The 27,277-nt window shown below is 38.4% G+C and overlaps 1 protein-coding gene across 9 annotated transcripts in view; it reads right to left on the bottom strand.

Moving 5' to 3' along the window:
• Positions 1–14,653, bottom strand: part of Gria4 (glutamate ionotropic receptor AMPA type subunit 4) — a 420,313-nt gene extending 405,660 nt beyond the window's left edge. For 3 of the 9 annotated variants that reach the window (XM_008829690.3, XM_008829691.3, XM_008829692.3), the window contains exons 1-3: positions 14,177–14,559; positions 13,507–13,691; positions 12,199–12,357 (exon numbers count right to left, since the gene is read on the bottom strand). In XM_008829690.3, coding sequence (XP_008827912.1) covers positions 12,199–12,357; positions 13,507–13,594 — 247 coding nt within the window. In that variant the 5' untranslated portion in view covers positions 13,595–13,691; positions 14,177–14,559. Of the gene's footprint in view, positions 1–12,198; positions 12,358–13,506; positions 13,692–14,176 lie in introns of all 9 variants that reach the window. The other 6 variants (XM_008829688.3, XM_008829687.3, XM_008829686.3 and 3 more) reach the window with 5 other exon arrangements.
• Positions 14,654–27,277: the final 12,624 nt, after the last annotated feature.

Here is a 27,277-nt window from a genome sequence, read left to right as displayed (position 1 = left end):
CACAGACACATACACACACACGTACACACACACATATCCACACACACATACACATACACACACACTTATACACACACACTCATACACAAACACATACAACACACTACATACACACACATTTACACACACACACACACACACACACACACACACGGATGGAGAAAGGCACAGCACAGAAACAGGTAGTTCCTGATCAAACTCAATGTAGCTCCACTGACTTGGACATGGATGATGGGATTAGAGAAGAAAATGTAAATATGTGTAACGTATTTTGGGCATAGAAACCAGAGGATTTAGTTAAATGGCATGCAACAATCATACAGATTAAGTGCAATCAAGGCAGCATCAGAAGGAGATACAACTGAAGTACATAGTAAATTTATCAAATCAGCAGTGTGACCACTGTGCTTGTCAGCAATGGAGAAACAGGTAAACCACAGGGAGCAGGAGAGCTGGGGACACCAAAAATGTAGAATTTTTCCTCAGGTTCTCCTTTAGTCAAAATGGAGTCCTTTCTGCAAATGCAGCAGCCCAAAGAATTTATCAGAAAATAAAAATAAGCCTGGTATGGTGCACATAGCACTTGGGAGGCAGGGGCAGGTGAATCGCTATGAGACTGAGGCCTGGTCTACATAAAGAGTTTCAGGACAGCTGGGGCTTCAGGGAGACCCTGTCTCAAAAAGACAAAAAATGAAATAAAGTAAGTAAAAATAGCTTATTCAAATGCACAACACAGGAAAATATTCACTAAAATTTTACAAAAGGAAACAAGTTACAGAATATTTTAGGGTTAGAAGCATAAATATTAAACCACAAAGATCCTAGAAAAATGGAGGATACGCTTATACTTTTAGGAGCAGGAATACTCTTAAAAATCATAACACAAAACCTAGAAGCCCAAAAGAAAATGACTCATAAGTGACTTAATACAAATTTAAAATACCTGTATGACAAGGTTTTTCACATGAAGCTGAATGTCAGAGAAATGTGGGTGGATCATCTGCAACATACAAAACCAGCTGATTTCTAGAGCATGAACAACACTTTCTTGCAGAAGAAAGCATTTGGGGGCAGGAGAGGTTGCTCAGCAGTTAAGAGCGCTTACTATTCCCCCAGAGGACTCAAGTCCGGTTCCCAGCACCAAGCTAGATGGTTCACAACCTCCCATAATTATAGCTCAAGGGGCATCTGATGCCTTTGACCTCCTTGGGCACCTGCACTCACTCACATGTACACACACACACACACACACACACACACACACACACATATATATATATATACATAATTAGAAACAATAAAATAAATAAAAATAAGATAAATCATTGATTGGAAAAGTCCAGACAGTACACAGAGAAAAGGTACATGAATCTTATAAGCATAGGACATAATTTTCTGTTTCACTTTTTAAAATATGCAAATTAAGGTAGCAATTAGACATCATTTTCACCTATCAGGACAAGTGAAAAGTCAAGAGACTGATAATGACTACTGTTAGCAAGTCATAGAAAACAATAATTCTCACATATTGGAGGCTCCAAATTTAGACAGCACTTACTAAAGTAGAAGTGATGATAGCATCAATTAAAATCCTAAATCTATATTATTTCATAGCCAGTTCACCTCCAGGAGTTATGCTCCAGGAATATTCACATGAGCATGCAGAGCTATAATATCTAAATGTGGGAACAAGCAAAATGTTGAGTGTATGAACTACATGAACTATTCACAATGGCACATTCTGTAGGCCTAAACAAAAACAAAATAATTCTTACACACTCGCAGATAAGTTTCGTCATGAAGTGACACATGCCATTAATTAAGACCAGGTACAGAATGGTATTTGCACTAAAACTCCTTTTACTTCTACTTATATACAGAAGCTCATCTCTTTGAATCTATGAAGGAAAGAGAAATCCAAAGAAAAATTATAAGATACTTTTTCTCAACATTTCTCTAATTGTTTTTCTTCCTCAATTTTATCAGTTTTTGAGAATTTTATTCCAAGCATTTTAGTCATATTCACCCCTCCCCCAACTCCTACTAGGTCCATACCACTCTGCCTATGCACTCAACTTTATGACTTGCTTAAAAAACCATTGAGTCCAATCTGTGCTGCCCATATATTATTGAGTGTGTTTTCTGGACATAACAAAGCAGTTGTTCATGTGAACTCATAGCACTTGTGACAGCAGGCACATGATCTGCACAAGCTCAAGCCAGAAAAAAGCCCAGAATAGGGAGAGGAGGTGGGTGCAATGTCCCACACCTAACGGAGGCACTATGGACAACTGATAGGTGCTTAGAAAGAATCAGTTTTCTTTGAGTGTGGCCACTAGTGGGTTGATCACACCACAATCGGTGGCCATAGAGCAAACATTTTAACTGGTTACGTCCACTTGGTAAGATTAGAGAATGTTTTCACTGTCAAGATTCTTGAAATATTTTCAAGCATGTGTTAGCTTTATAATAAAAGTATAACAAATGGAAAATAATGTAGGGTATACCATATTTAAAGTAACTAATGAAAAGTGCATTTTAGAATAAGGATTTGTATAATAAAAGTAAGCAACTGTATAATAAAGTGAACCAATGCTGACTATAGCTTATGGTATAACTTTGCTGTATCTGGGGAAATAGTGTAGAATATTAAAAGAGGTCATAAACCTCAAATAATATTTCCTTTAAGTTTCTGATAAATCATTGAAAATTCTATCAAATATGGCAATTTTGTTAAGTCAAACTATACGGCAGTTCCTTAAAACCTGGAGCAACTCAGATTTTGGCTGATGCTCTGTAACAGTCATCCTCTTGCTTATTTGGATTAAAAACATGTCAAATAAATCATGGGAAAGCATGCATGGCAGCTGTGAAAATCTTAAAGTAGATTCCTGGGGGAAATAATCTTGAATATTTGTGTTCTGAAATTAAATAATGTTCCTATGGAAAACAGGTGGGCATGCCAACTACTCGATCATCTGCCACTGTGTGCCTAACAGTTAAGAGTCACTTAGTGTTTTTTTTTTTTTAAATACATGGCAATATTTATGACATGAACTTGGCAATATGAAGTAATGGGAATAGGAAGTATCAACAATTAGAGATCCAATATTTTGTGCTACATTACAAATCTCATTGAAGATTCTACATGCACTGTAAAATGCAATAGGTATTTGCTGGTATAAATGAAAGCTGCTAAGGCAATGGCTTTGAGATAAATATCTTGATGTTTAAATTAAAGTCTATGGAAGCTTTGGTCACACTAGGTGATGGGCGCATTGTTGGTATTGTACTGACAGAGATGCTACAGTAGGCATAGCAGTCAAACTACATTGGTTAAGAGAAGTGACTTTATGACTCGATAACAAGGATATGTTGTAGTTTTAGGAAAGTTTTTAAAAAACTTTTAAGAAATATTTTATTTATTTTATGTGTATGCATGTATTGCCTGCAGGAAGGTAAGTGCACCCAGATCATACAATGCCCACAGAGGTCAGAAGAGGATGTTGGATCCCCTGGGACTGGAGTCACGGGCAGTTGTTAGCTGCCATGTGGGTGCTGGGATTCGAACCCGGGTCTTCTGCAAGAAAAACCAGTGTTCTTAACTGCTGAGTCATCTCTCCAGCCCCAGGCAAATTGTTTTAAGTGTTTAAATATTTAGTTTCTCTACCTCTAAGGTAATGAAAATAATGTTTACCTTTCAAAGATGTATCAAATTATTATAACACATTACCCTGGGGTATAGTTCTAAGGCTAATGTATTAGCTATTCAATTTTATTATTGTCATTTTCATCAAGAGAGTAATAAATTTTAGAAAACAGGAAGCTGTCCACAACATCAACTCCTACAAATTATTCAGAGTCATTAAAGACTAACGAACAATTGGATTTACTAATTTGTAAGTCACTGATGTCCTTCCAGAACACAGTGTTCCACAAATAATGATAAAGAGAAAAAAATAAACAGTTATAAAAATAGAATGAACCAAAACAAAACACATAGTAAGGGAAGGACTAATCATAAAGTGACAAGAGGCAGAGGACCAGACCGAGAACTTGCTCAGTGAGGTCCCATCAGGTATGAAAATACATGTAGCCTATGGAAAACTCCTGGTTGTCTTCAATGATAAAATTCTAGTTACTACTCATATGATGAAGGTAGGGAGAAGACTTGTTTAGCTAACTGATAGGTGGTTTCCTCAGGGCTATGGTATGGGGGCCTTTTGGGTAGCTGCAAATTCAATGAGAAGTTGTTCAAACACTGAAGACTGTCTTTATGTAAACACACATGCACACACCATGCACTGGATACATAATTGTGCATGAATGAGGATAATTCATTTTCTTCCTTTAATCCAATATAGCACAAGCCTCTCTAAGGTTGGGCTACAGACCTCAAAAAATGTGCTCTTTTCTTAGGAATATGTAACTCCAAAAAATAGAGCCTCTGATTTGTGTATATAAGTTAAACAGGCATTTGTGAGATCAAAAGGTATTTTTACTAAATATTAACAAAATATACAAAACATATATAACCTTTAGGACACATAAAATACAACTACATGGAAATATCAAGATTGGCTCAGACAAATGTTTCATGTAATCAAGAGAGGTATATGGCTAGAATTAATTGAGTTCTAACTACATGTGGAATATTTCCACATACTTTTCTACTATTCATAAAATTCATATTTGGTAGGCTCCATTTTCCTGTGCCAATAGATAAAAGAGTTGAGTGTTACAGAACTTTCAGTTTGCAAATTCAAACCCCTCTGACTCAAAAATACAGAGAAAATGATCTCTTCCTATTCCTAATTAAGGACTAAGAATGGTCCAAACCAGCATACACAATAAATTATTTGTTAATAGGACATTTTAGGGGTTAATAAAAGCAAACTTTTTATCCCAGGAACACTCTAAATAAAGAGAAGAGATAGAAAGACATGTGTAAGAGATAGTACAATGTTCTTCACAGTTTGTTTGTTAAGCTCAGCAGTTTTAGGCAAGGCCCATCATCGTTTGTTTGAAATTCCGCCACCTCTTGGCTCTTGTGCACCTGCTCCTGATTTCTTTTCTTCTGAATTCTCTAACCACTTTCCTTCAGACACTTCTGTTTTTCCTTTTATCTCTCCTTGGACCTTACTATTAGGACTTCTAGAGATCACTGCCCCACAGTCTCTCTCTGCTGCTCCTATCTGGGTGATCTCATTTCCCTCAGTGGCTCCAGCCCACATTAACTCTGGTGTGAGCTTGAACTAAGCCCAAGAGCTCTACCGTGCCCGGCTTTCTACTGTGCCTCTTCTTTGGGGTGTCTTCAGTGACTCCAAATTGGTCCACGTACATGAAGGTCACCTTCTTCACTAAAATCTCTCGTGTGCCTGTTTCTTCCATTAATCAGACTACCAGCTAAATGTATTTGCCCAGATCAGAGATCCGAAAAACTATTCTATACTCTAACTACACTTCACCATCTTCCCACACAGATCTGATCAGTCAGTGATTCTTGTCAAAAGTTCTGTATTTTTAGATATATGAGCTTTTCTCTCCTGTCAATGCCTCTACTTTTATCTAAGCATCCATCACTTTGAATTGCATTACTTTGACATTCAACTAGTCGGGCTTTGTCTTTCTTTCTGGTTTTTTTTTTTTTTAGCTTTCCAAAATTTTCTTTCATGCAACCACATTACTCTTTGGAAAATGCAAATCTGAGCATGTCACAATTTGGTTCAAATAATTTATAAGTCCTCATTTTACTACACAGGGTCTCCTGTAACTGCTACAGTTTTCTGCATATTTATAAAGCCTTGTACCATAGCACATTTCCCTATACATACTCCTCTCACACAAAACCAGTTCAAACAGGCCCAACTTCCACACTTTTTGTCTTCTTCTGTACCATCCCCATGAGCACAATGTCCCTGTTGCCCCAGCTGGCCTGGAACTTGCTATGTAGCCCAGATTGCCTTTCATCTCACAGACTCACAGAGATCTATCTGCCTGCCTCTGTCACCCAAGTGCTGGGATTAAAGGCATGGGTCGCCCCTATTAACTCAGCTAGATTCTTAACATCTGGCTCAGGCAACATCATCAAATGTCATTCACAGGTTTGGTATGATTAGCCTTCTCGTGTTTTTCTGTGTCAGATCCATCCTTCCTTCACTTTGTCTTACTGTTTTATAATTTGACTTGTCTCTCCCATTGAACTGACAGCTCACTGAGGGCAACAGCAACTCTTATGGTTTATAATCTCAGCTCCCTGCATACTGTCTTAAAATTTCTCTTCCTGGATATGTTTAATGAATGAATGGTTATATTCATTATCCAGTCTAATGAATGAATGGATGGCTTCTATATATAATATGATTTTAGTCTCAGTGCTATCATTCACTGTCATGTGATTAATGAACAAATTGCCCGGAACTGTCTTGCTCTATTTTCTTCAAAATGTTGTAATTAGAGGAAAGATAAATGGGAATTCTTTTTTTTTTCTTTCTAATTCAAGTAATCTCAATACAGCTATTATATTTTCAATACCCCTGTGGCTTCCTGGTGAAATCTCTGAAGTAGTGGTAAGAAGACCTGGTTCAAATTGCTACAGAGTCTTAAGCAAGTAAAGCAACATCTTTGAGCCAAAATATACAAAACTGTCAAATAATTCCTGTCTTCTCAGGCTCTCTTACTGTAATATTAGCTTGGAATCAAATACAGTCATTTGTATTTGAGTTTTTCTGAGAGTTTATGGAAGCTTCATCTTGGGACCACTCTATAATATCTCAATTCAAATTATGCATCCTCCTATCATTTGAGCAAGTGATGATCTGAAGTGGAGTGACCAACTCCTATCTTTTTTGTTAAACATAGAGTGGAAAATTACAGGGAAAGATAGGAAAGTTAAAACTAAACAAATACTTAAAACCAATATAGGTGGTTTCTAGCAATTAAAAACGTGGAAGTTTAATGACTCAAACCTTGGTAACTAATTTTCCTAAAAATAAACAATTTTAATGCATTTTTATTATATCTCTCTCCTGCAGCCTAACGTAAGCTCTTATCCTGCTTTTACAAGGCTTTATATACATGGATTTTATAAAATGGACAATCTGAATTAATGACTTTTAAAGAACCTTGCAACCCAAAAGCTACTGCAAACAAACTCCCTGAGCATGCAGTCTTGAGATTGGGGCAGCTGACCTTGATCCCCTGAAACTTTCATTTGCTGCTCCACCTATATTTGGTTTTTGGGTTTTTTTCCCTCCATTGCTGGGATAAAACACTCTGACCAATATCAGCCTGGTGAGGAAAGGGTTTATTTATCTTATATCTCCCGGGTCACAGTTCATCAGGGAGCCCAAGGTAGGAATTCAGGACAGGAACCTGGAGGCAGAACCTGGAGCACAGTCCATGGAGGAATGCTGCTTACTGGCTTGCTCCCTTGGCCCCTGCTCGGTCGGCTTTCTTATATAACATAGGCCCACCTGCCCAGGGTTGGCACTACCCACAGTGGACCGGTTCTTCCCACATCACTGAACAAGACGATGTCCCACAGACATGGCCACAGGCCAGTCTAATAGAGGTAATTCCACAACTGAGGCTCCCTGGACCCAGGAGTGTCAAGTTGACACTAAAGCTATCTGGCACAACCCAAGATAGTGTATAACTGTGGATATACTTGAGAATGACCAAATCAGAGCCTTGAAAGGCACCACATCTTCACTGTAAACAATGGAGATTGAGAAGAATGGTTGACATCCTGTATGAGATGTCTTAGGCCTAGGGATGTAAGAACAAGATTGTCTGATAAGTTAAGGGTGGATCCAAGCTTGAGGCTCCCCAAAACTAATGCTAGAGAAACGTTTTTGAATAAAAGTATGGATGATGCCTGACTGAGAAGCACAGACATGTGGCAGAATCATTACCCTCTGAGTTCTGGCCTACTTTAGAGAATAAGAGTCAGGTTACTTATTCAAGTATAACTGTAATGTCAAATAGTAATGCCACAGGGCTTCCTCTCTCAAAGGAAAGTATACAATGTATACACTGTTGAATTTCACCCCAAATATGATAGTTTAATACACTTAAGCGCAGTGAATTTTTAAAGTGTACCTATTATACAAGTGGAAATTCCTATAGCGTTTACTAGACATAATGTCACATTTTCTATGTATGTAAATTAACTAATCAACTGTATTTTATATATCCAGATATTTTTACATTCTCCTTGGATATTTAAAGTTGATAAGTAAATTGACCACAAACGGAAGTGATGTTTAGCTTTAAAATCATGTGCTGAGCCTGATGACACAGGCTTGTAATTCTACACTCAGGAGGTTGAGACAGGAGGTTCATATGTTCTAAGCCAACCTGGGCTTCTTGGTGACTTCCAGGCCAGCGTTGATACAAGTGTGACTCTGTCTCAAAATAAAAGCAAACCACCGAACCACTTTCTTCATCATTACTAGAGTGTAATATCTAGTCTGTGATTGTTTTGATTTTTTGGTCATCTAGTATAAATGACAGAATAGAATGATTTTGGCAGAGGAGGAGCAGAACATAAGCATGTCATTATAAAATAAGAAAAGAAGAACACTAACTAATTGGTCCTCTCTAGAAATAAACAGATTGGAAATAATCTGTTAATCAATAACTTCCCTTTGTATTTTGGAAACAGTACGTGTGTAGTTCATCTGATTTATTATGTACTTGCAAGTGTTCATTTGAATTTTCAAGTGCCATTTCAGAGACAGAATGTTTTTGGGTGATGTTGTACAGAGGCTGCCTCACTAATAGGATTAACTTCTCACAAGATTTCTAATATATCTAAATTAAACTCACAATAGCTACGTCTCAAGTATTATCTTTTAGAAATTGTAGTGACAGAGAAGTTTAATATATTTTTTCCTGCTTTTGGTCAAATTTAACAAACATTACCTTCCAAAACAAAATATTTCTATCTATTAAATAGTGGGGAAAATATTTTAAAATCCAGGCTATTGTGAGTTGTATCAAATGTCTTGTAAGGACATTTGTGTACAGAGATAGCTATTTTAATAACTCTTTGAAATATACTTAGCATTTTAATTAATCATATTGATCATATTGAGTATTTAATTTTGAAATATCCATTTTCATCATCTTGTGTATTTGTATTACAATAATAAAATATCCAATTACATTTAAAATTGGACTAAAAGGCCTACTTATTACAAGTATCATTCTTATTTAAAGTAGTCATAATTTTATTATCTGTATTTCTTCCAATTTATTTTTAATATGTAGCAAGGTGTGACTTTCTAGTCACATGAAAAATATTTAATATAACCACATACAAATAATTTCAAAAGTAAAATATTGTTAAAAATGAAATTAGAGTCCTAAATCATTCCTGCCTCCAGGAAGATAAGGTTTATATTAAAAGGAAATAAGATGTTTGAATTAGCCATGTAAAATTATAAGCATATGAACTCTGTACCTATAGGGGTTTAATTGTACACAGTGTTTTCAAAGCACTGACTTAATTTTGGCTATAAGAACTAGCATTAGATTAGACCTGTCCAATAGGTAACCAAGACATTTCATTCTTAGGCCTGTTTCATGTGTGAGTGTAGATTCTGTAAGATAATTGAATGTGTCCTACTTAATGATCATCATTCGCAGTGAGAGGAGACTGAGATTTTAAAATCCCTCATTGTAGGAAAAATCACAATAAAACAATCCAATGTAGCATATATTATAACTTAATGTTTATTTCAAGATGGTAAGATTGAGAATCAGCTCTGCATCACTTTATGAAAAAGCCGTGTGTTGATTTTCTAAAATATAAAATTCCAAGACCTATTTTTTACCATTTTGTAACCAAAGGCATAGAGTTTGATCCATGAGGTTGCTTTCAGGAAACTGCTTATGTTTTACCTTTAATTAGAGTGGAAAAATCACGTGTGTGCATTTTTGGCCAATCTATTGAACAACCACCAATCATCTGACCCACTCTTGACCATGGATTTTTTTCTCAAATGCAGCTCAGAATTGCCTTAAGGTCATTTGTCATATTCATTTGTCAAAATAATTATCCTTTCTTCACCAGAAAATGTTTTTAACTTACTTATAATTTGGTTTCATAAAACATCTTAAACATCTACACAGACAGAACCAATTGTATATAATTATGAAAAATATTGGCTTGCCAAGATTGTCTGATACTTGCAGTCAAAAAGAACTGATTTAAAGTTTACTTGCTCTACTCCCTCAATCCTAAAATGCTAAAGAACATTTTCTATATTTCATACTTTTTCTCTTCTATGTGCAGCTGGTTCCCCTTCTCAGATTCACTGATACTTCACCATTAACACTTGATTTCATGCATATTTTGTTACATAATTAAATAGTACTATTTAAAATGATGTCAAATGAGGTTAAGAAATGACAGAGGAAGAAAGGATTATCACTCTATATTTTGCAAAGCTGAAAGTCACTGTGCAAGCTTTAACATTCTTAAGATCTTAATTTGTAAAAACAAAACAAAATAAACTAAAATATCTTCCACTTTTAGGAAACACATTTAAAATTTAACAATAATATGTAAAAGTAATTCACTGTTGACAAAGTACCTTCACATACACTTAGATAATGAAGCTGGTAACATATATATTGACAGAGTCTTAGGAAAGAGATAAGAACAATGCAAAATAAAAAATACTATTAATACATTAAGGAGAATGTTTTGCATAGAATAATGAGAAATGTTGCTTTTTTATTTAACACTTGACAAATAAATCAAATAACATAAAATTATAAATTCATAAACTTAGTTCTTATTTATATGTATTTTGGCTTAAAATAACTCCTTTTTGTTTTAATATGAGTTTAATCACTAAGTAAAACAAAAAAAAATCACTAAGTATTACTTATAGGAACAAATAATGTAACTGTAACACTTTTCAAAATTGTCAAAGGCTTCAACCTCTTCATGAAAGTAAGTTCTAAAATGTAGTAGTAAACAGACCTCCAAAATCCAGGAAAAATCTTTCTAGTATCTGGTGGATTATAACAAATAAATACAAATGAAAGCATTTAAGTTCCTGAAATAGTTATCTTCTAATCATTTAAAAACTCTGATTTCTATTTCATATATTTATTTGTTAATGTACTTTTTTGAACTGACAGATTTTTTTTAATCCCAAGGTGTCCAAACTTGATGCAATAAAACTCTGCACAATTCAGATTAAACATTGTAGTACTGCTGTGAAAGCACACATTATTTTATACAGAAACTGCTTCCACATGACTCCAGTAATCCAGAAACATCCTTTAATAGAACAGTAAAATAGTATGGCAAACTGAGGAAGCATCTGACCCATGTACTTTCTTCAAGAACCAAAAGCTAACCCAATGCTGCTGACTGATCATGCATGTTTCAGTGTTTTAAATTAATGCAGTTATTGGCATGTTAAGTCACATAGAATCTTCAGGACCTCTGTACAACTCTTCCCTCCTGGCATTAGGTGAGGTCACTCCTGGGATTTCATTGTGTGAGAGAATGGATCCAGCTGGGTTGGTGTTAGAATTCAAGTGGATAGGGGACTAAAGTGATTTGACAAGGCTCCACGGCGTTCCATGTACAGGACAGATGTATTATGTGATAGTAAGAGACATTTACGACCCAGAATATAGGGGCAGAGCACACTCAAATGACATCACCATCTTATTCAGTGTCGACCAACAGACTCAAATGTATTTCCTCCACATCACCACTCCTCTGGTTTCCTCACCGTTAGCAAACCTTTCATGGCCTCTACCACTGGAAAGTGCATGTGTTTTCTTCCAAAGGAAGACATAAGCTTACTCAAGTGAAAAGCAAGTAGGAAAAACCAAAGGAATGAGAAAAAAGAAAAACTGTACTCAGAAGATAGGAACAAAGCTGAATTGTTCAGGTAGAACTCAGCTTGTATGATTGGGGAGGGGGGGAGAGGAAAGGAGGAGAGAAGAAAGGATAAAGGAAGGGGAGTGAGGGAGAGAAGAAACCAGGAAAGGAGATTAACTGAAAACCCAGAGACTAAACCTTTGTAAACTATGATTTTTCTCTGAAACCAGACAACTGTTAGAATCTTGAATTTTTTTCTAGAAAATGAATAACCAAAACGGGAATTCCATAACCTCATTGCAATTCTCTTCTAATCTAGTCATAACTTGGGTTTTACTTACAGGCATTTGTTACAGCAAAACTGTTGGCTGTCTCAATGTTGTCCACATGAGGGACCAAATTGAAAGGAGCTTCCGATGCATTGGGGCTGGTATTATGAAGAAAAATTGCCAATCGAAAAGCAGTGTATTCCTGATCTGTGTTTCGGATGAAAAGACCACCTATGAAAGACAGCAGGAAAAACACAGTCAGTGCTTCCTGTTTTAAATGTTACACCCATCCCAGCACTAGCTGAACTACCCTCCAGCACATGCAATTAAGGAGCTCTCCTAGTCACATCACAGGAGACTGCCCTTTGTCCATGAGGTGAGTGCTTTGTATTTTAGTGTTTAGGACAGCTCAGCTTTTTCTTGGTCCAATCTGACAGGATCACAGTGACCTCTGAGACCATTTATAGTGTGTCTTTCTCTCAGTTGCCCTCCTCAGGATTCTCGAAGCACAACACTATAACAACTCTCTCCTCTAGCGAGCATGCAGATGAACCGGAAAGATAGAAATTCCTGTATGAAAATACAGGAATGAAGGGAGGTGATGACACACAAGAGAGAGCCCATTTAGAAGGGAGAAAAGAACTTTGTTTTCCTGCCGTTTGTGGCCCCAGCCTAATGAGCTCAGTGTTGTGCTCAGTACAGGAAAAATGATGCAGCGTTTGAGGCTGGGCTGGGTTGGAAGAAATTCAATAGCTGCGTCCCGGCAACAGAGAATGGCAAGAACAGCCAAGGGTGGACGGTCCCCGGAAATAAAGTGGAGGCGGAAGAATACGGTAGGGGTAGAAGCTTTAGAGGAAAACAAAATAAAAAGAGACGGTTTCTGGAAAGGGATCTAACTTTGGAATCTGGTAACCGGTACCGGTAGCAATGGCTGGGAAACGCTGTTTGGGGGCCAGTCTCTTTCTGTGATAACAAGAAAGCTGCAGCTTGCAGGATAAGTGGTTTTAAAAAGCAAAATATAACTCAATCTTCCGTCCTGCTCTAGGGGAGAGGGCGAAAAGAAATACATTATAAAATGCGGTTAACCCATGGAGGGTTTTTTGTTTTTTTTTATCTTGCCTCTTCAACTTCTTCCAGTCCTACTTAACCTACTGGAGTCTCAAGATGGAAACAGGGTCAGCGATGGGTGGGCTAGCCTGTCTACTAACAACTTGCATCAAAGATACAGTCTGTGAAACGGGGGAAGGAGGCAGGAAGAGGCAAGCCAAGGAAAGGAGCCGCTGAAGGATTTCCTCAGTTGCTCATCAGCAACTCGTCAAACTCACTCCGGATGTCAGCTTCCACCACAAGGACCCCTTTCCCCCCAGTAGATATTCTTACCTATTTGCACGCTGCTAGGAAAGGCTCCCATGGCGAGTCCCCAAAATCCAGAAAATAACAAGACAATCTGTCTGCAAATAATCCTCATCTTCTTTGCTCCTCTCCCTGGCGCGCGCTCTCCTCTCTCTCTCTTTCTCTCACACTCTTGCTGAAAGCTGTTCAGAGAGGCATTGAAGATGATGGCGCTAAAATTTAAAAAAAAAAAAAAAAAAAAAAAAAAAAAAAGGAAGAAAGAAAGAAAAGGTGAAAAAAAAGAAGAAAGGTTTGGGTGCTCTGAGGTTGTGACTGTTTTCCCTTAGCAATCCATCGTCAGCTGCCAGATGTTTCCCGCAGTCTCCATAGCCCTGGGAGAGGTTTTCGGTCCTGCTGAAAATGTTGTACATGCAAAAGATGGTGGTGGAGCGTCTAGCGGCTGCTCTGCTCACAGGGATGAGACATGCGCTCTGTCTGTGGCTCACTTGCGCTCGCCGCCCGCTTGCTCACACACACCAACACCGGCGCCGTGGCCGCCACGCGCGCTCCGCAGCTCTCGCCCAGCCACATCCCCCGCCCTGGCCCGCAGCATCCGGAGGGTCGCTGGCCTCGCCGAGTCCCCTCCCCGCGCGCGCACTCCCGCCACGCGCCTTCGCCCCCCGCCCCCCACGCCCAGCTTCCCCCAGCGGGTGCTCACCGGAGCGCCCTAGTCCCCGGACAAGGCTCCCAAGCCAGTCTGCAGACTGGAGTTCCTGCGTCCCTTCTCCAATCTCTGACTCTCTCTTTTCTTCTTGGGTTCGGCGAGGGACAGACTCTGGGGATGGGTACCCCTCTCCAGCGCCCTTCTTTTTTGCTTTTCAAGGCGCCTTTGGCTTCTCGGATGCGCTTGGCAGGGAACTGGCCCGCGGGGCCGGGTCTGCAAGCCCGGATCAGGGGCTGGGGCGGGGGGAGGTTAGCACCTCCCCATGGTCCCAGTCCCTTGCCGCATCCTTGCAGGCTCTCCGGGAGGACCGGCTGCCTCCCTCCTCTCCAGCCCTTCCCTCTCAGCCTAGCCCTCTTCTGCCACAGGGCTGCGCGCGCGGGGGACTCCGGTCCTTGCTGCAGCAAAGATTTCTCACCAGCAAACAGCCCGGGAATCTGGAAAGCCTGTGATGGGTATGGATGTGGTAAAGGCACCTAGCAAGGGAAAGAAGGGAAGAGAGGCACAGGCACAGGTTGTGAGGCTGGGGTCCAAGAGGGAATAACTGGAGGAGGTAAGGCTGGTGCAGAGCCAGAAAAGTTCACACAACCTAGCAAATGGGTTCGTGTGTGTTAATTTAAATAATGCACAAAGTTGAGGGTGATGTTCAGGATGAGTAAAAGACAGAAATGAAAAAATGAAAGGAACCCTTGACATGTTCTTTCAAAGGCCCTGGGCAGAATCAGGAATAATGGAGGGAAGTATAAATTAGGAGAAGCCATTAAAGACTTTCTGCATCAGCAAAGATGCTTTGTGTGTGTGTGTGTGTGTGTGTGTGTGTGTGTGTGTGTGCATGCCTGTGAGTGGGTGCTTGGCTGGGTGTTTGAAATGCTTTCTCTACTCCCTCACACCCCAAGAAGTCTTGAACATTTTGGATAAGGTCAGTAGTTGTTTTGACTGGGTAAAAGAAAATGAGAAGAAATTATCCTAGTTTTAGAACTGTTGTCACTTTGTTCACAGGGTCACCTTTAAGACTGTCATTTCACTGGGTGGTCATGGGTGGAAGCTGGGCCACACCCCGTGTAATGGCTGTGACAGCTGTAATACCAGGAAGGACAGTATTCCAATTTCCTGTGTATGTTTTAAAAACTTCTAATCACTAAGTACGATCTCCTAATGCCAATAAACTGACTCAATTAAGGATTTCCTTAAAGGTTGAGGAAGGAAGGATGGTGTCTCCAATCAAAATTTTAAAAGAATATAGCAAGCCCCCAAGTTTTCCTGGTGTAATGGATGGGAAAAGAGGAAAATCAGATTACTGACGCCAAATTGTTGCAAGAACGCTACGTGGTGAAGACTCTTTGGGCCTATGCATTACCTTTTCTCCTTCAAGACTACCTTTTTCCTTTTCATTTTAAAATTGACAGATTCTAGGCACATCTATTTATGGGGTACAGGATAATGCTCTAATGAATACAGCATAGAACAATAAATAAATAATTTACATGTTCATCACCTCAATATTTATCTTTTGTTTTGCTTTGTTTACCTAGTATTTGAAATTTACTCCTTGGACCATTTTGATGGACAAGGATATAGCCAAAAGGGAACTTTCGCATACTGTTGATAGAAATAGTAATCAGTATAGCCATTGTGTAAAACTGTAAGCAGTTTTCTCAAGTAACTAGAGTGAATTGTAATATGGGCCAGGAGTCCCCACCCTGGATACTCCCATGGGTGTGCAGACTTCTCTCCTCCACACTGTTTGAACTGCATGTCTTCTCTCATTAAGTGTGACCAGTGACCTGTATTTGTAGTTTGTAGATGATGTTTTAAAACTCTCATTCAAACTCCAGAATACTTTTCTATGCCTTACTTCTGAATTTTGCTTTAAAAATTTTGCTTTGTTTTTTATCTAGATTCCTGTTACATTTCAGCACAGATTGTTATGACATAAACAACCTAATTGTGAGTAATTGGATTACACAAATCATACATTTGTCATTTGGTTTATGAGGTTTTAGTCTTGCACATCAAGTGGGATTTGAAATGTTTTCCCTTTTATTTTTTTCTGTCTGTGTGAAAACCAAAGCTGCAAATAATAGCATTCTGTTTCTATTACAAAGAGATAATAAAATAGGGCATGTAAAATTCAAGTTAGGTTTAAATTATTATTAAAATTTCAAAACCCACTACACTGCTAAACTCATCATCTACTTGGGTAACTAGTGAAGCTCTTCTGATACTCAGAGGTGATTATTAGCTGTTATTTTCTCAAAATTGAAAGACTGGAACGTTCGTATGCTGTGCCTGCAGCATGGATTGCATGAATGTAGGGCAGGTTTTACATTTATCCAGCTATCACACCTAGACTGATGTGCTTATGGATGCTATAACTATATTCTTTTGACAGCAATGTTCTTTTAATTTCTATTTTCCCAACTAATTGAGATCTCCATTATACTTTATGCATATAAAATCTCCTTCATATTTGTACATACTCTCTATATATGATAGTTATATTTTGAACTTCTATTAAATTACATGTATTTACTACTAAGTGGTTGTGATACAAAAGGGAATAAAACAGAACCTCCACTATTTTTAGGTGTGTAATGTTTATGAATGTTTACTAGGTACATACTATGACTGAATGCCTTACATATACTTGGTCAATAGAAAACATTAGATATCAGTATATTGACTAAAAAGCCCATTTAAAAATTAAAATTCTTGCTCAACTTTATACTGTTGGTAAATGATGAAGACAGTAACTTGGGAATGCAAGGCGGGTTGTTGGATGTGAGAAACTGCTGTATTTGTCAAAGTCTACTGTGTCAATAGGTTTTTGGCACATCAAGGGATCTGGGAGCTGAAAAGTGGGCATATCTGCAGTATCAGAAAAGGCAGTGCTGTCTCTCCCAAAGACCTCAGGTTTTGGAATGAGCGCCTGGCTTCAGATGCCAGACCTGTAGCTTTCATAGATACCTTACCTGGCTTTTCTCTCTGACAGAATATATGTAAAGCTTCTACACACTTCTGATATGGACTAGGTAATGCTTGTTAGTAAAGAATTGCTAAAAATGTGATCAAGGCTTTAATAGATGGAAGTGCAAAGAGGCAGGTGAGCAAACCATGACTTGGAGGGAGTTCAGAAAGAATTTGAAGAGAAAGAGAATTTGAACTGATTTTCTACGGATATACAAAGACTATCAGATAGGAGGAAGTCAGGTGTTGATTATGAAAGATCATGTCTTTCTGAACACTGATAACTCGGGTTGCAGAGGGGCATACTGGAAGGGAGGCCAGAAGGAAAAGCAAGCTATGGCTTTAACTGTCTTTCTTAACATTTTTGTCTTTGTCTAATCGTTAGAGAATCATTGAAAGTTTATGAGCAAAGAAGTAAATATGAGACTCTTTATTTAGAATAAAAATCCTTATCTAAGTGTGGTAAGGTTATATAATGAGGTTAGAGGCATAGAAAATAATTGGAAATCTTTGATAAATTGTAGGTGAGAAATTACTGTTTGAACAAAACCGATAGCGTTTAACATTTGCTGTTTAACTCTAAAGTCATACATTTAGCTTCCTGTCATAAAAATATGCTACCAGGATTATGAATGTTGAGGTAAAACTACATTTTTGTAGCATGATTCATCACAAAACAACCTTTATATCCATTGATAAGAGAGTACCTGTACAGGTTAGTGTTGACTGTTAGTATGACAGGGAATCACCTGGAAAATAGGCCTCTGCATGTGCCTGTGGGGGGGACAGATTACATTAGTTGGTATGGGAAGACCCATCTTGATTGTGGGTGGGGCTATTCCTCTGAAGGGGAGCCTGGAGGAAGGAACTGAACAGCACATTTATCCCTCTCTGCTCCCTGACTTGTAGATGCCGTGTCAGGCTCCTGCTGCCTTGACTTCCCCACGACAATGGACAGCACCTTGATCCACGAGCCAGAATTAACCCTTTCTCCTTTAAGGTGTTTTTGTTGGAGTACCTTGCTGTCTAAGACAGTGTCTTAGATAGTCTATGGTACATCTATATGATGGTATACCACAAAATGATACAAGGAGACCCATGCAAACTTGAGCAGACAAAGCTCAGCACAGAGCTGTGGAAATGGGCAGCAGTCCCCAATCTTAGGCCAAGAATTATTGGCAGCTGATTACTAATGGATGAGGAAGAGCTGACTTTTGTAAAGGGAAGAACTCTAGATAGGATTCCTAGACCCCAGTGGATGAACTTGCACTGAGGGATGTCTGGGGACACTAACTTGACACGATAGGCCTTAACACAAATGACACAATGCATGAAATTCAGTGGGGTGCGGGGCTATGAGAAGGTGCCAGTGGGGAAGGGTGTAGACAGATGACTAAGATTGTTGAGATGTTCTGTACGAAATACACAAAAATTCAGGGGCTGGAGAGATGGCTCAGCGGTTAAGAATACAGGTTATTCTTGCAGAAAACATGGGTTTGACATGGCAGAAGACATGGCAGCTAACAAACATTCCTAACTCTAGTTCTAGGGCATCTGACACCATCTTCCGTGGTCTGCCTCTTCTGTTTCCGAGGGCATTGAACGACATGGAGATATGGTTGTACACGCAGGCAATACATACATAAAGGTAAAATAAAAAAATAAAAAAAATACACAAAAATTCAATAGTTGTACACGCAGGCAATACATACATAAAGGTAAAATAAAAAAATAAAAAAATACACAAAATTCAATAACACACACACACACACACACACACACACACACACACACACACAGAAAGAGACCCGTTTCTATGAGTCACTATAGAGTGATCCCAAGGATGAATTGCTGCTCAAAGTGGTCCTGATTTGGATATTGGAAGTTAATTATGCCCCCAACTATTTTTAAAATAAAAGCAAAAAGTGCTTTTACAGTCATTAAAACATATTCTAGAATCATTTGTTTATTATTTGCCCTGAAAAGCGTATGATTCATTTTTGTTAGAAATCCTATTTCTCTTTATTGCACAAGTTTAATTGCACAAGTTTATGAAAAATGATCTAGGCAATGGGTTTGTTCAGCAATAGAGAGTGGCCATACACACAAACATACACACTATAAGTAAGCTGATGTGTGTGCATGTGTTTCTATATAGGGCCATTCAGGCCATTCATCTACATATCTACTAAGTCATCTGTATATTACATTCCTATAATTTCTCTCTCTCTCTATATATATGTATCTAAATAAATTTTAAGCCAAAATCAATAAAAATAAAATTATATGACCCATCAAAATCCAGTACTGACATTCATTCTGGTCTTCATTATCTGAAACTTACTCTCTGCAACACTAAAAATTGTTTCCCACAGTCCAGGAAATGAATTGGCTTATGATAGTAAACCTAAACGTAAGGTCTCAAAACTGAATTTTTTTTTTTTTTTTTTTGGTCTTTCTGAGACAGGGTCTCCCTGTAGCTCCAGCTGCCTGGAACACACTCTGTAGACCAGGCTGGCCTCAAACTCACAGAGGATCCACCTGCCTCTGCCTCCTGAGTGCTGGGACTAAAGGCGTGCACCACCACGCCCAGCAAAGCTGAATTTTTAAAAGCACTGTTTTGTTTTCGACCACTGGTCTGTTATGTTTAATCACCTGTCTTCCTGGAAAACGCCTACCGTCATAGGCTTCTGTGTAGATGTAGTATGTGTTGTTTATTAAATTCTGTTCTGAAAGAGGGCAGTGTATTCTCAAGGCCAATACCAACAATTTAATAAACTTATTTGTGTATTTATTAGTTCAGTCATGTTGGGGCATGCATTTTTTTCCCTAACGCACAGGTATTTTCTCTAGTTGCACTATTTCTTGACTTTCATCCATTCCACTGCTATAACTGTCAAGATGTAGGAGCTACACCCTAGCACCTCACGGTGTGCAGTGCTGTGCCTTTCATCTCTCTGCCAACCTTGCTGGAAATCGGCACACTAATCTTGCCCTGTAGCAGCTGCTTGATTAATCTTTTGTCATCTATCCACCTCACATGGTCTTTCCAGGAAACTGATTGACATTGTGTGTAACTTTAAGGCTGATAAATTATCTTTCTTCCAGGACCACGGAATCTTCATTACAGCAAAAAGATTACTTTCTTTGTTTTATGGTCCTCATTTCTCTCCAGATCCATTGTAATTGAAAGAGGTCACTAAGTAGAACCTGGAAGTCTTTCCCTCATTTATATCTTCTTCACCATACATTTTAAGAATATTTTCTATGGATCTTTGTATCATGAGAAAATGCAAAAGTATTTTATCAAAGACTTTTTCAGCTAACATTTAAAGGATTCTAAACATAGGTACATGTGTGAAAACACATGATACAGGTATGCATAGAAGATCATGATGGAAGACAGTGAAATCTCTTTCAAAACAGGTAGCAGCTGTATTATATAAAGCTTTACCACCCCAGTGATAGTCTGTCCTCTCAGTACCTATCCAGGGAAGTGATGGTCAAGTAAGGGCAAGTTAATATTTGGATTGGTTATAAAAGTATGCAACATGTTCATTAGTTTAGGGATAGAAAATATTTTAAAAAGAGGGAAGTGGTGAACATGGGCTATCATGGCGGGGATCTCAGTAAGCAGTAACTCAGATTAAAACAAGACTCCTCAGAGCCTGGCTTGAAGAAGGCACTTTAAGAAATTGCAACAGAAATTGACAGGTGAAGTAAGGTGAAGAAATGACCTATACATTTCCTTAATAACACTGATAGTTAAAGAGCATTTTTGTTAATACTTCACAGTTATTTTCCCTTAAATCAATTTATATTTAGGGAGTTGATAGAACCATGATGAAATTATTAACTTCACCAAACACATATTCAATAATTTTTAAATTCAGTTTTAGTTCAGACAACAAAGCAGTGATGGTTGTAACATTTTAAAGCAACTTTTTTTTTTAATACAGTTGTATAGATTTTAATTTTTAAGACAGTTCTTCTGTTTGGGTGGTGTTCTGGTTTCCTTTCTATTGTTGTGATAAAATACTCTGACCAAAGCAACACAGGGGAAGGAAGAGTTTCTCTTAGTTTACAACTCCAGGTCACAGTCCATCGCTGAGGGAATTCAAGGTAGGAAATTGGAGGCAAGCCTGCTTGCAGTTCCTCACAGCATTGCTTCTTATCAAAGAACTCATTTCACAGCCAAGAAGCACAGCAGGAACCATGGAGGATGCTGCTCTCTGACTCTCAGTCCAGCTTCTAGTCAGCCATTCTTATATATTTCAGGACCACCTGCCCAAGGACAAGTACTTCCCACAATGGGTTTAACCTTCAAATTAATAAGACAGTCTCCCACAGACATGACCATAGGCCAATCTGACCTGTGAAATCCCTTAGTCGAAACCCCCTCTTCAATGACTCTAGCCTGTAACAATTAATAGTTAACTAGGAGACTCCACTCCTTGTCAATTTAAAGCACAAAGACATCACTTTAAACCATGATTTTTCATTCCTGGTCTCCAAAGACTGTCATATTTCATCTATCTCTATCTATCATCTATCTATCTATCTATCTATCTATCTATCTATCTATCTATCTATCTATCATCTATCTATCATCTATCATCTATCTGTCTACCTATCATCATATATCTGTCTATCTATCTATCTATCTATCTATCTATCTATCTATCATCTATCTATCATCTATCATCTATCTGTCTGTCTACCTATCATCACATCCATCCACCCACCCATCCACCCAACCATCTACCCATCCATCTATCAATCTATCCCTTTACCTATCCACCCAACCATCTTCCCCCATCCATCTACCCACCATCAATCCAACCACACATCCATCCATCCACCCACACACCCAACCATCCATCCATCCTCCCACTCATCCACCCATCTTTCCATCTATCCACCTGCCCATCCATCACCCATCCATCTATCCATCTACCAATTCATTCAACCATCTACCCACTCACCCATCCAACTATGCACCTACCCATCTATCCAGTCATCCATCTATCAGTCCATCCACCCATCTACCCCCCATCCATTCACCCACTCACCCACCCATCCAACTATCCACTCATCTGTCCATCCACTTATCCATCCATCCATCCATCCACCCATCTATCTACCCATCAGTCCATCCATCTACCCACCCATCCATCCATTCCTCCACCCATTTATCTACCCATCCACACACTCACCCATCCATCCATCCGCCCATCCACCCACCCATCCATCCACTCATCTGTCCATCCATCAACCCATCCATTGTTCCTTCACTTCATTGCCATGTTGAGGAGACCTGGCTTCATGGTGCCTTAAGCATCTGTATATTTTCTCTCACATCAGTAGTTCCTTCCTTCCTTCCTTCCTTCCTTCCTTCCTTCTTTCCTTCCTTCCTTCCTGCCTTCCTATTTATTCATTTATCTATCTATCCTATCATCTATCTATCTGTCTGTCTGTCTGTCTGTCTATCTATCATCTATCTATCTATCTATCTATCTATCTATCTATCTATCTATCTATCTATCTATCTATCTATCTATCTATCTATCTATCTATCTATCTATCTATCTATCTATCTATCTATCTATCTATCTATCTATCTATCTATCTATCTATCTATCTATCTATCTATCTATCTATCTATCTATCTATCTATCTATCTATCTATCTATGATCTATCATCTGCCCCAGCCTGCAGGGCGGGAGACGGAGACTTGAGGGGGAAGGTGTTGTCTCAACGGTTAATGAATGTCCCTTAGGATGAGGGGAACTGGCACCATGAGTCTTGTTGGAGGATAAGGAAATTGGTGGTTGCTCAAGCTTATCTTTGAGTCATTGGAAAGGTTGCTTATCTTAGGGGGCAGGGAGGACTGATCAGCAAGTTCTCCAGAGGCTGCTTACCCTGGGGGGCAGGGAGGGCTGCCAGGTGTTGTCTCAACGGTTAATGAATGTCCCTTAGGATGAGGGGAACTGGCACCATGAGTCTTGTTGGAGGATAAGGAAATTGGTGGTTGCTCAAGCTTATCTTTGAGTCATTGGAAAGGTTGCTTATCTTAGGGGGCAGGGAGGACTGATCAGCAAGTTCTCCAGAGGCTGCTTACCCTGGGGGGCAGGGAGGGCTGCCAGGCAGCATGGTCTCCCACAATCAGCTATCATCATCTATCATCTATCTATCCTCTATCCATCTATCTCTATCTATCATCTATCTATCTGTCTGATCTATCTATCTATCTATCATCTATCTATCTATCTATCATCTATATCTATCTATCTATCTATCTATCTATCTATCTATCTATCTATCTATCTATCTATCTATCTATCTATCTATCTATCTATCTATCTATCTATCTATCTATCTATCTATCTATCTATCTATCTATCTATCTATCTATCTATCTATCTATCTATCTATCTATCTATCTATCTATCTATCTATCTATCTATCTATCTATCTATCTATCTATCTATCTATCTATCTATCTATCTATCTATCTATCTATCTATCTATCTATCTATCTATCTATCTATCTATCTATCTATCTATCTATCTATCTATCTATCTATCTATTTATCTATCTATCATCTATCATCTATCTCTATCCCTCATTAATGTTAAGGTTCAGATAGCCCTGCCCCCGCCCCCAACAGGATCCCAAGGACTTCTCATGCTCCTGAGAAAAGGGAACCAAGCTGATAAGCACCTTGGTCTTTGAATTCAAGAGAAGCAGACTTTTCTTCATTGTTTGGCCAACACAGCAGGCTCCCCCTTTGATCTCTAAAGAGGACAGGTTTGCACAGTCTTGCTCTCCCACTCCCCCGCCCACCCAACTTTAAAAAAAAAAAATCTTTCCACCTTCTGCAGGAAGCAGAAGCCTCACTTTTACAAAAAGACCCCAGCTCAAGACCCAGGCAGACATTTTCCCTGCCCGGAAGGGAATCTGTCCCATGTGTCCCTTTGCTAATAAACCCTATTTTGATGGAGTTTTATCTGTGCTTCAGTGCCTCAGCCTCCATTCGCTCATTCTCTGCCAACTTTTTACCTATCAATTTCTATCTATCTATTCAATCTATTCATCTATCTATCATCTATCCACCTATCCACCTACCCATATACCCATCTATCCATCTATCCATCTATCATCTACCTATCTATGAAACAGAAGCCGAATGTGTGATTCATACAGTTATCTTTTCCTTGGCTCTGAATTAAACTGAAGCTTAGGCAACATTAAGATGAGAAAATATTTATATTTATATTTTGAAGAAATTCTAGCAACGACTGAGACAACATTCGTGCATTTTAACAATGTTATGTGGCATTTATTTGTCACAGTTTTAAAAATGGAAATATTTGCTGCTTTGTTGTGAAGGAGAAAATATAAGGAAAGAAAAATGAAGGTAGACGCAGAAATTGTGTGACTATCGTACCTGGTTTGTAATGAAGTCACTCTGTCTCCATGCACTCTATCTCCTTCCCTCTACTGACTCCTTTTCCCCTTTCTGCTTTTAAGACCTAAAAGATGGAATTGTATGTAATTCATCCCATTTTATCCTACTGCCTTCTCTTGAAAATATCCTTTGCTGTGACTGAATATATTTTACATAGACTGCTTAATGAGAATAACACGGAGCTATAATGTCTTCACTCTCAAGGTAGTTTTACCTACACACTGCCTTCCGGGGCAGTCTTGTGTCATGTGTTTTTTCTATATGTACCTCTGGTCTATTGCAGATAATAGATAAGTCACTAATGGAACTGTTTAGTAAGTACTATCTCTGTATATGTCACTCAAATCAGAATAGTATTCAAGATGCTCAGTTTTTCTAGAAGACTATTGTGCTGGATAGGTTTAGTGTCAACTTGACACACCTGGGTTGGGGGAGCCACAATTGGGGAATTTCCTCCTTTGAACTGAACTGGACCATGGCCCTGTCTGTGGGGCACCTCCTTTATTGTTATGGGATGTGGGAGGGCCCAGGGCACTGTGGGTGGGCCTGTGTTGCATAAGAAAGCAGGCTGAGTAGGGGCCAGGGGAGCAAGCCAGTAAGCAGCATTCCTCCTTAGCCTGTGCTCCAGCTCCTGACTCCAGGTTCCTGCCCTGAGTTCCTACCTTGGGCTCCCTGATGAACTGTGACCTGGGAGATGTAAACCCAATAAACCCTTTCCTCTCCAAGTTGGTACTGGTCAGAGTATTTTGTCACAGCAATTGAGAAACAAACTAGGACAAATAAGAAGAAAGATAAAAGTAAGGTAATAAAATTATATGAATTACAGAATTCTGCATATGAAATTAGATGTATAGCAAACAACATATTATTATTGGTTATTTGGGAAAGTTAGAATCACAGACATTTTTCCTTTCCACTTGTCAACTTTTATCCCAAGAAACCCAATTAAAATTAAATTTTGGTTTTGTTCTAGTGGTGATCCTGGCTGTGATGGTTTTATGTGGACTTTAAAATCATCCCAATAAGACATGAGTATAGATTTTTAGAAAGTAGTAAAATTTAAAAAATATTTTTATTTTGTATGTGTGTTTTTCATGCATGTATGTGCCTCTTGGTTGCTGAGACCAGAAGAGGCTGTCAGATCCAGTGAAAGTGACGCCACAGGCAGTTAGCAGCATGTGTTCTATCCCACTGATTCATCTTTCTAGCCCTCCCCCTAAAAAAATGAGTAAATTTTATTCTGTCACACAGGAATAAGTTGATAACTAGATTCCTTATAGAGATTACATAGATAGAAGTAGACATGTACTATACAATGTTATTTTAGCAATCTTTTTATAAAGTTACAATATACCATAACAAAGTCAAAAAAAAAAACAACTTTGTAGATGAAAAAGAGAAATACTTTCACAGCAAATGTGAAGTTTTGTGGATTGATGCGAAAAAATGGGTAATTTTAAGAAGTAAAATGTACACAACCAAGCACCCTGAAATAATTCTAGAAACAAGCCTAAAAGCATGCAGCTGGCCTTTGCTGGAGTCATATTCTAAATCAGATAATTTACATCTCTGAGAAAGCAGATAGAGGAGTGAGCCAGAAGAGTGGAGAAACACAAGCACCAGGTGATGGAAACACAACAAAGACTACTTGTATACTTTCTAATTGTAGACTCTTTCTGTAGCTTTAGACAATTTGCTCTAGATTCATGAAGTGAGCCAGTTATAGGCATGGTTGATATATAAATGCAAACCCAGTACTCAGGAGGCTGACCCAGGAGATCATGAATTTACAGTCAAAACAGTATATTGTGAGGCTCGTGTCAAAAAACAAAACAATAAAGTCAAAACGAAAATAATGACAAAACCAGTATGCACAGAGTAATCTAGACTGTAGGTGAGACAGACTACAGGCAATGAAAATAAGACACAAGCCTAATGATATTTCTTCTATCTCATAAAAATGTTCAACATTGCATAGAAATGACAGTGATATCCAATTTTAATGCATCTTTTATTAATGAAACTAAAATGTGTATAGAACACATTATTTGTACACTGATTTTTATAGATTATATATAAATAGTCTTTTCAATATCTTAATATGTTTGGACATAGCATTATGTAAATAACAAACTTAAAAAGTTTGAAATTAAAACATTATAAGTGCATTTAATTTTGATGTGAACAGAATATTTTTATATTTGTTCTAAGATACTATTTTCAGGCCCACAAGACAATGCATCAGGTAAAGGCTATTGCCGCCAAGTACCATAGGGACCTCACATGGTAGACAGAGAGAAGTTGTTCTCTGACCTCCATATGTGCTCCATGACATACATGGGTGCATGGATACACACACACACACACACACACATACACACACACACACACACACACACACACTCTAAATGAATATAAAACGTTGAAAAGTGTAATATTATGAATACATGGAATTGTTTACCTATTCTGCCAATAAGATCTGAGAACATTAGAATAGCTATACTTTTATCTATTGATATTTTTGCAGGAAGAATATGGTCAAATGTACTTTAGTTGTTTGAATTTAATTATTTTTAATTTTTCTTTCATCTTGAGAATTTCATAGGTGTGTACATGAAATATGATCTTATTTATCTCCATTTTCATTTCCCCCCATAA

Source organism: Nannospalax galili, unplaced genomic scaffold, assembly GCF_000622305.1.
Source record: "Nannospalax galili isolate Female #2095 unplaced genomic scaffold, S.galili_v1.0 scaffold854, whole genome shotgun sequence".
NCBI lineage: Eukaryota > Metazoa > Chordata > Mammalia > Rodentia > Spalacidae > Nannospalax > Nannospalax galili.
This window is presented reverse-complemented; position numbering and strand designations above follow the sequence as displayed.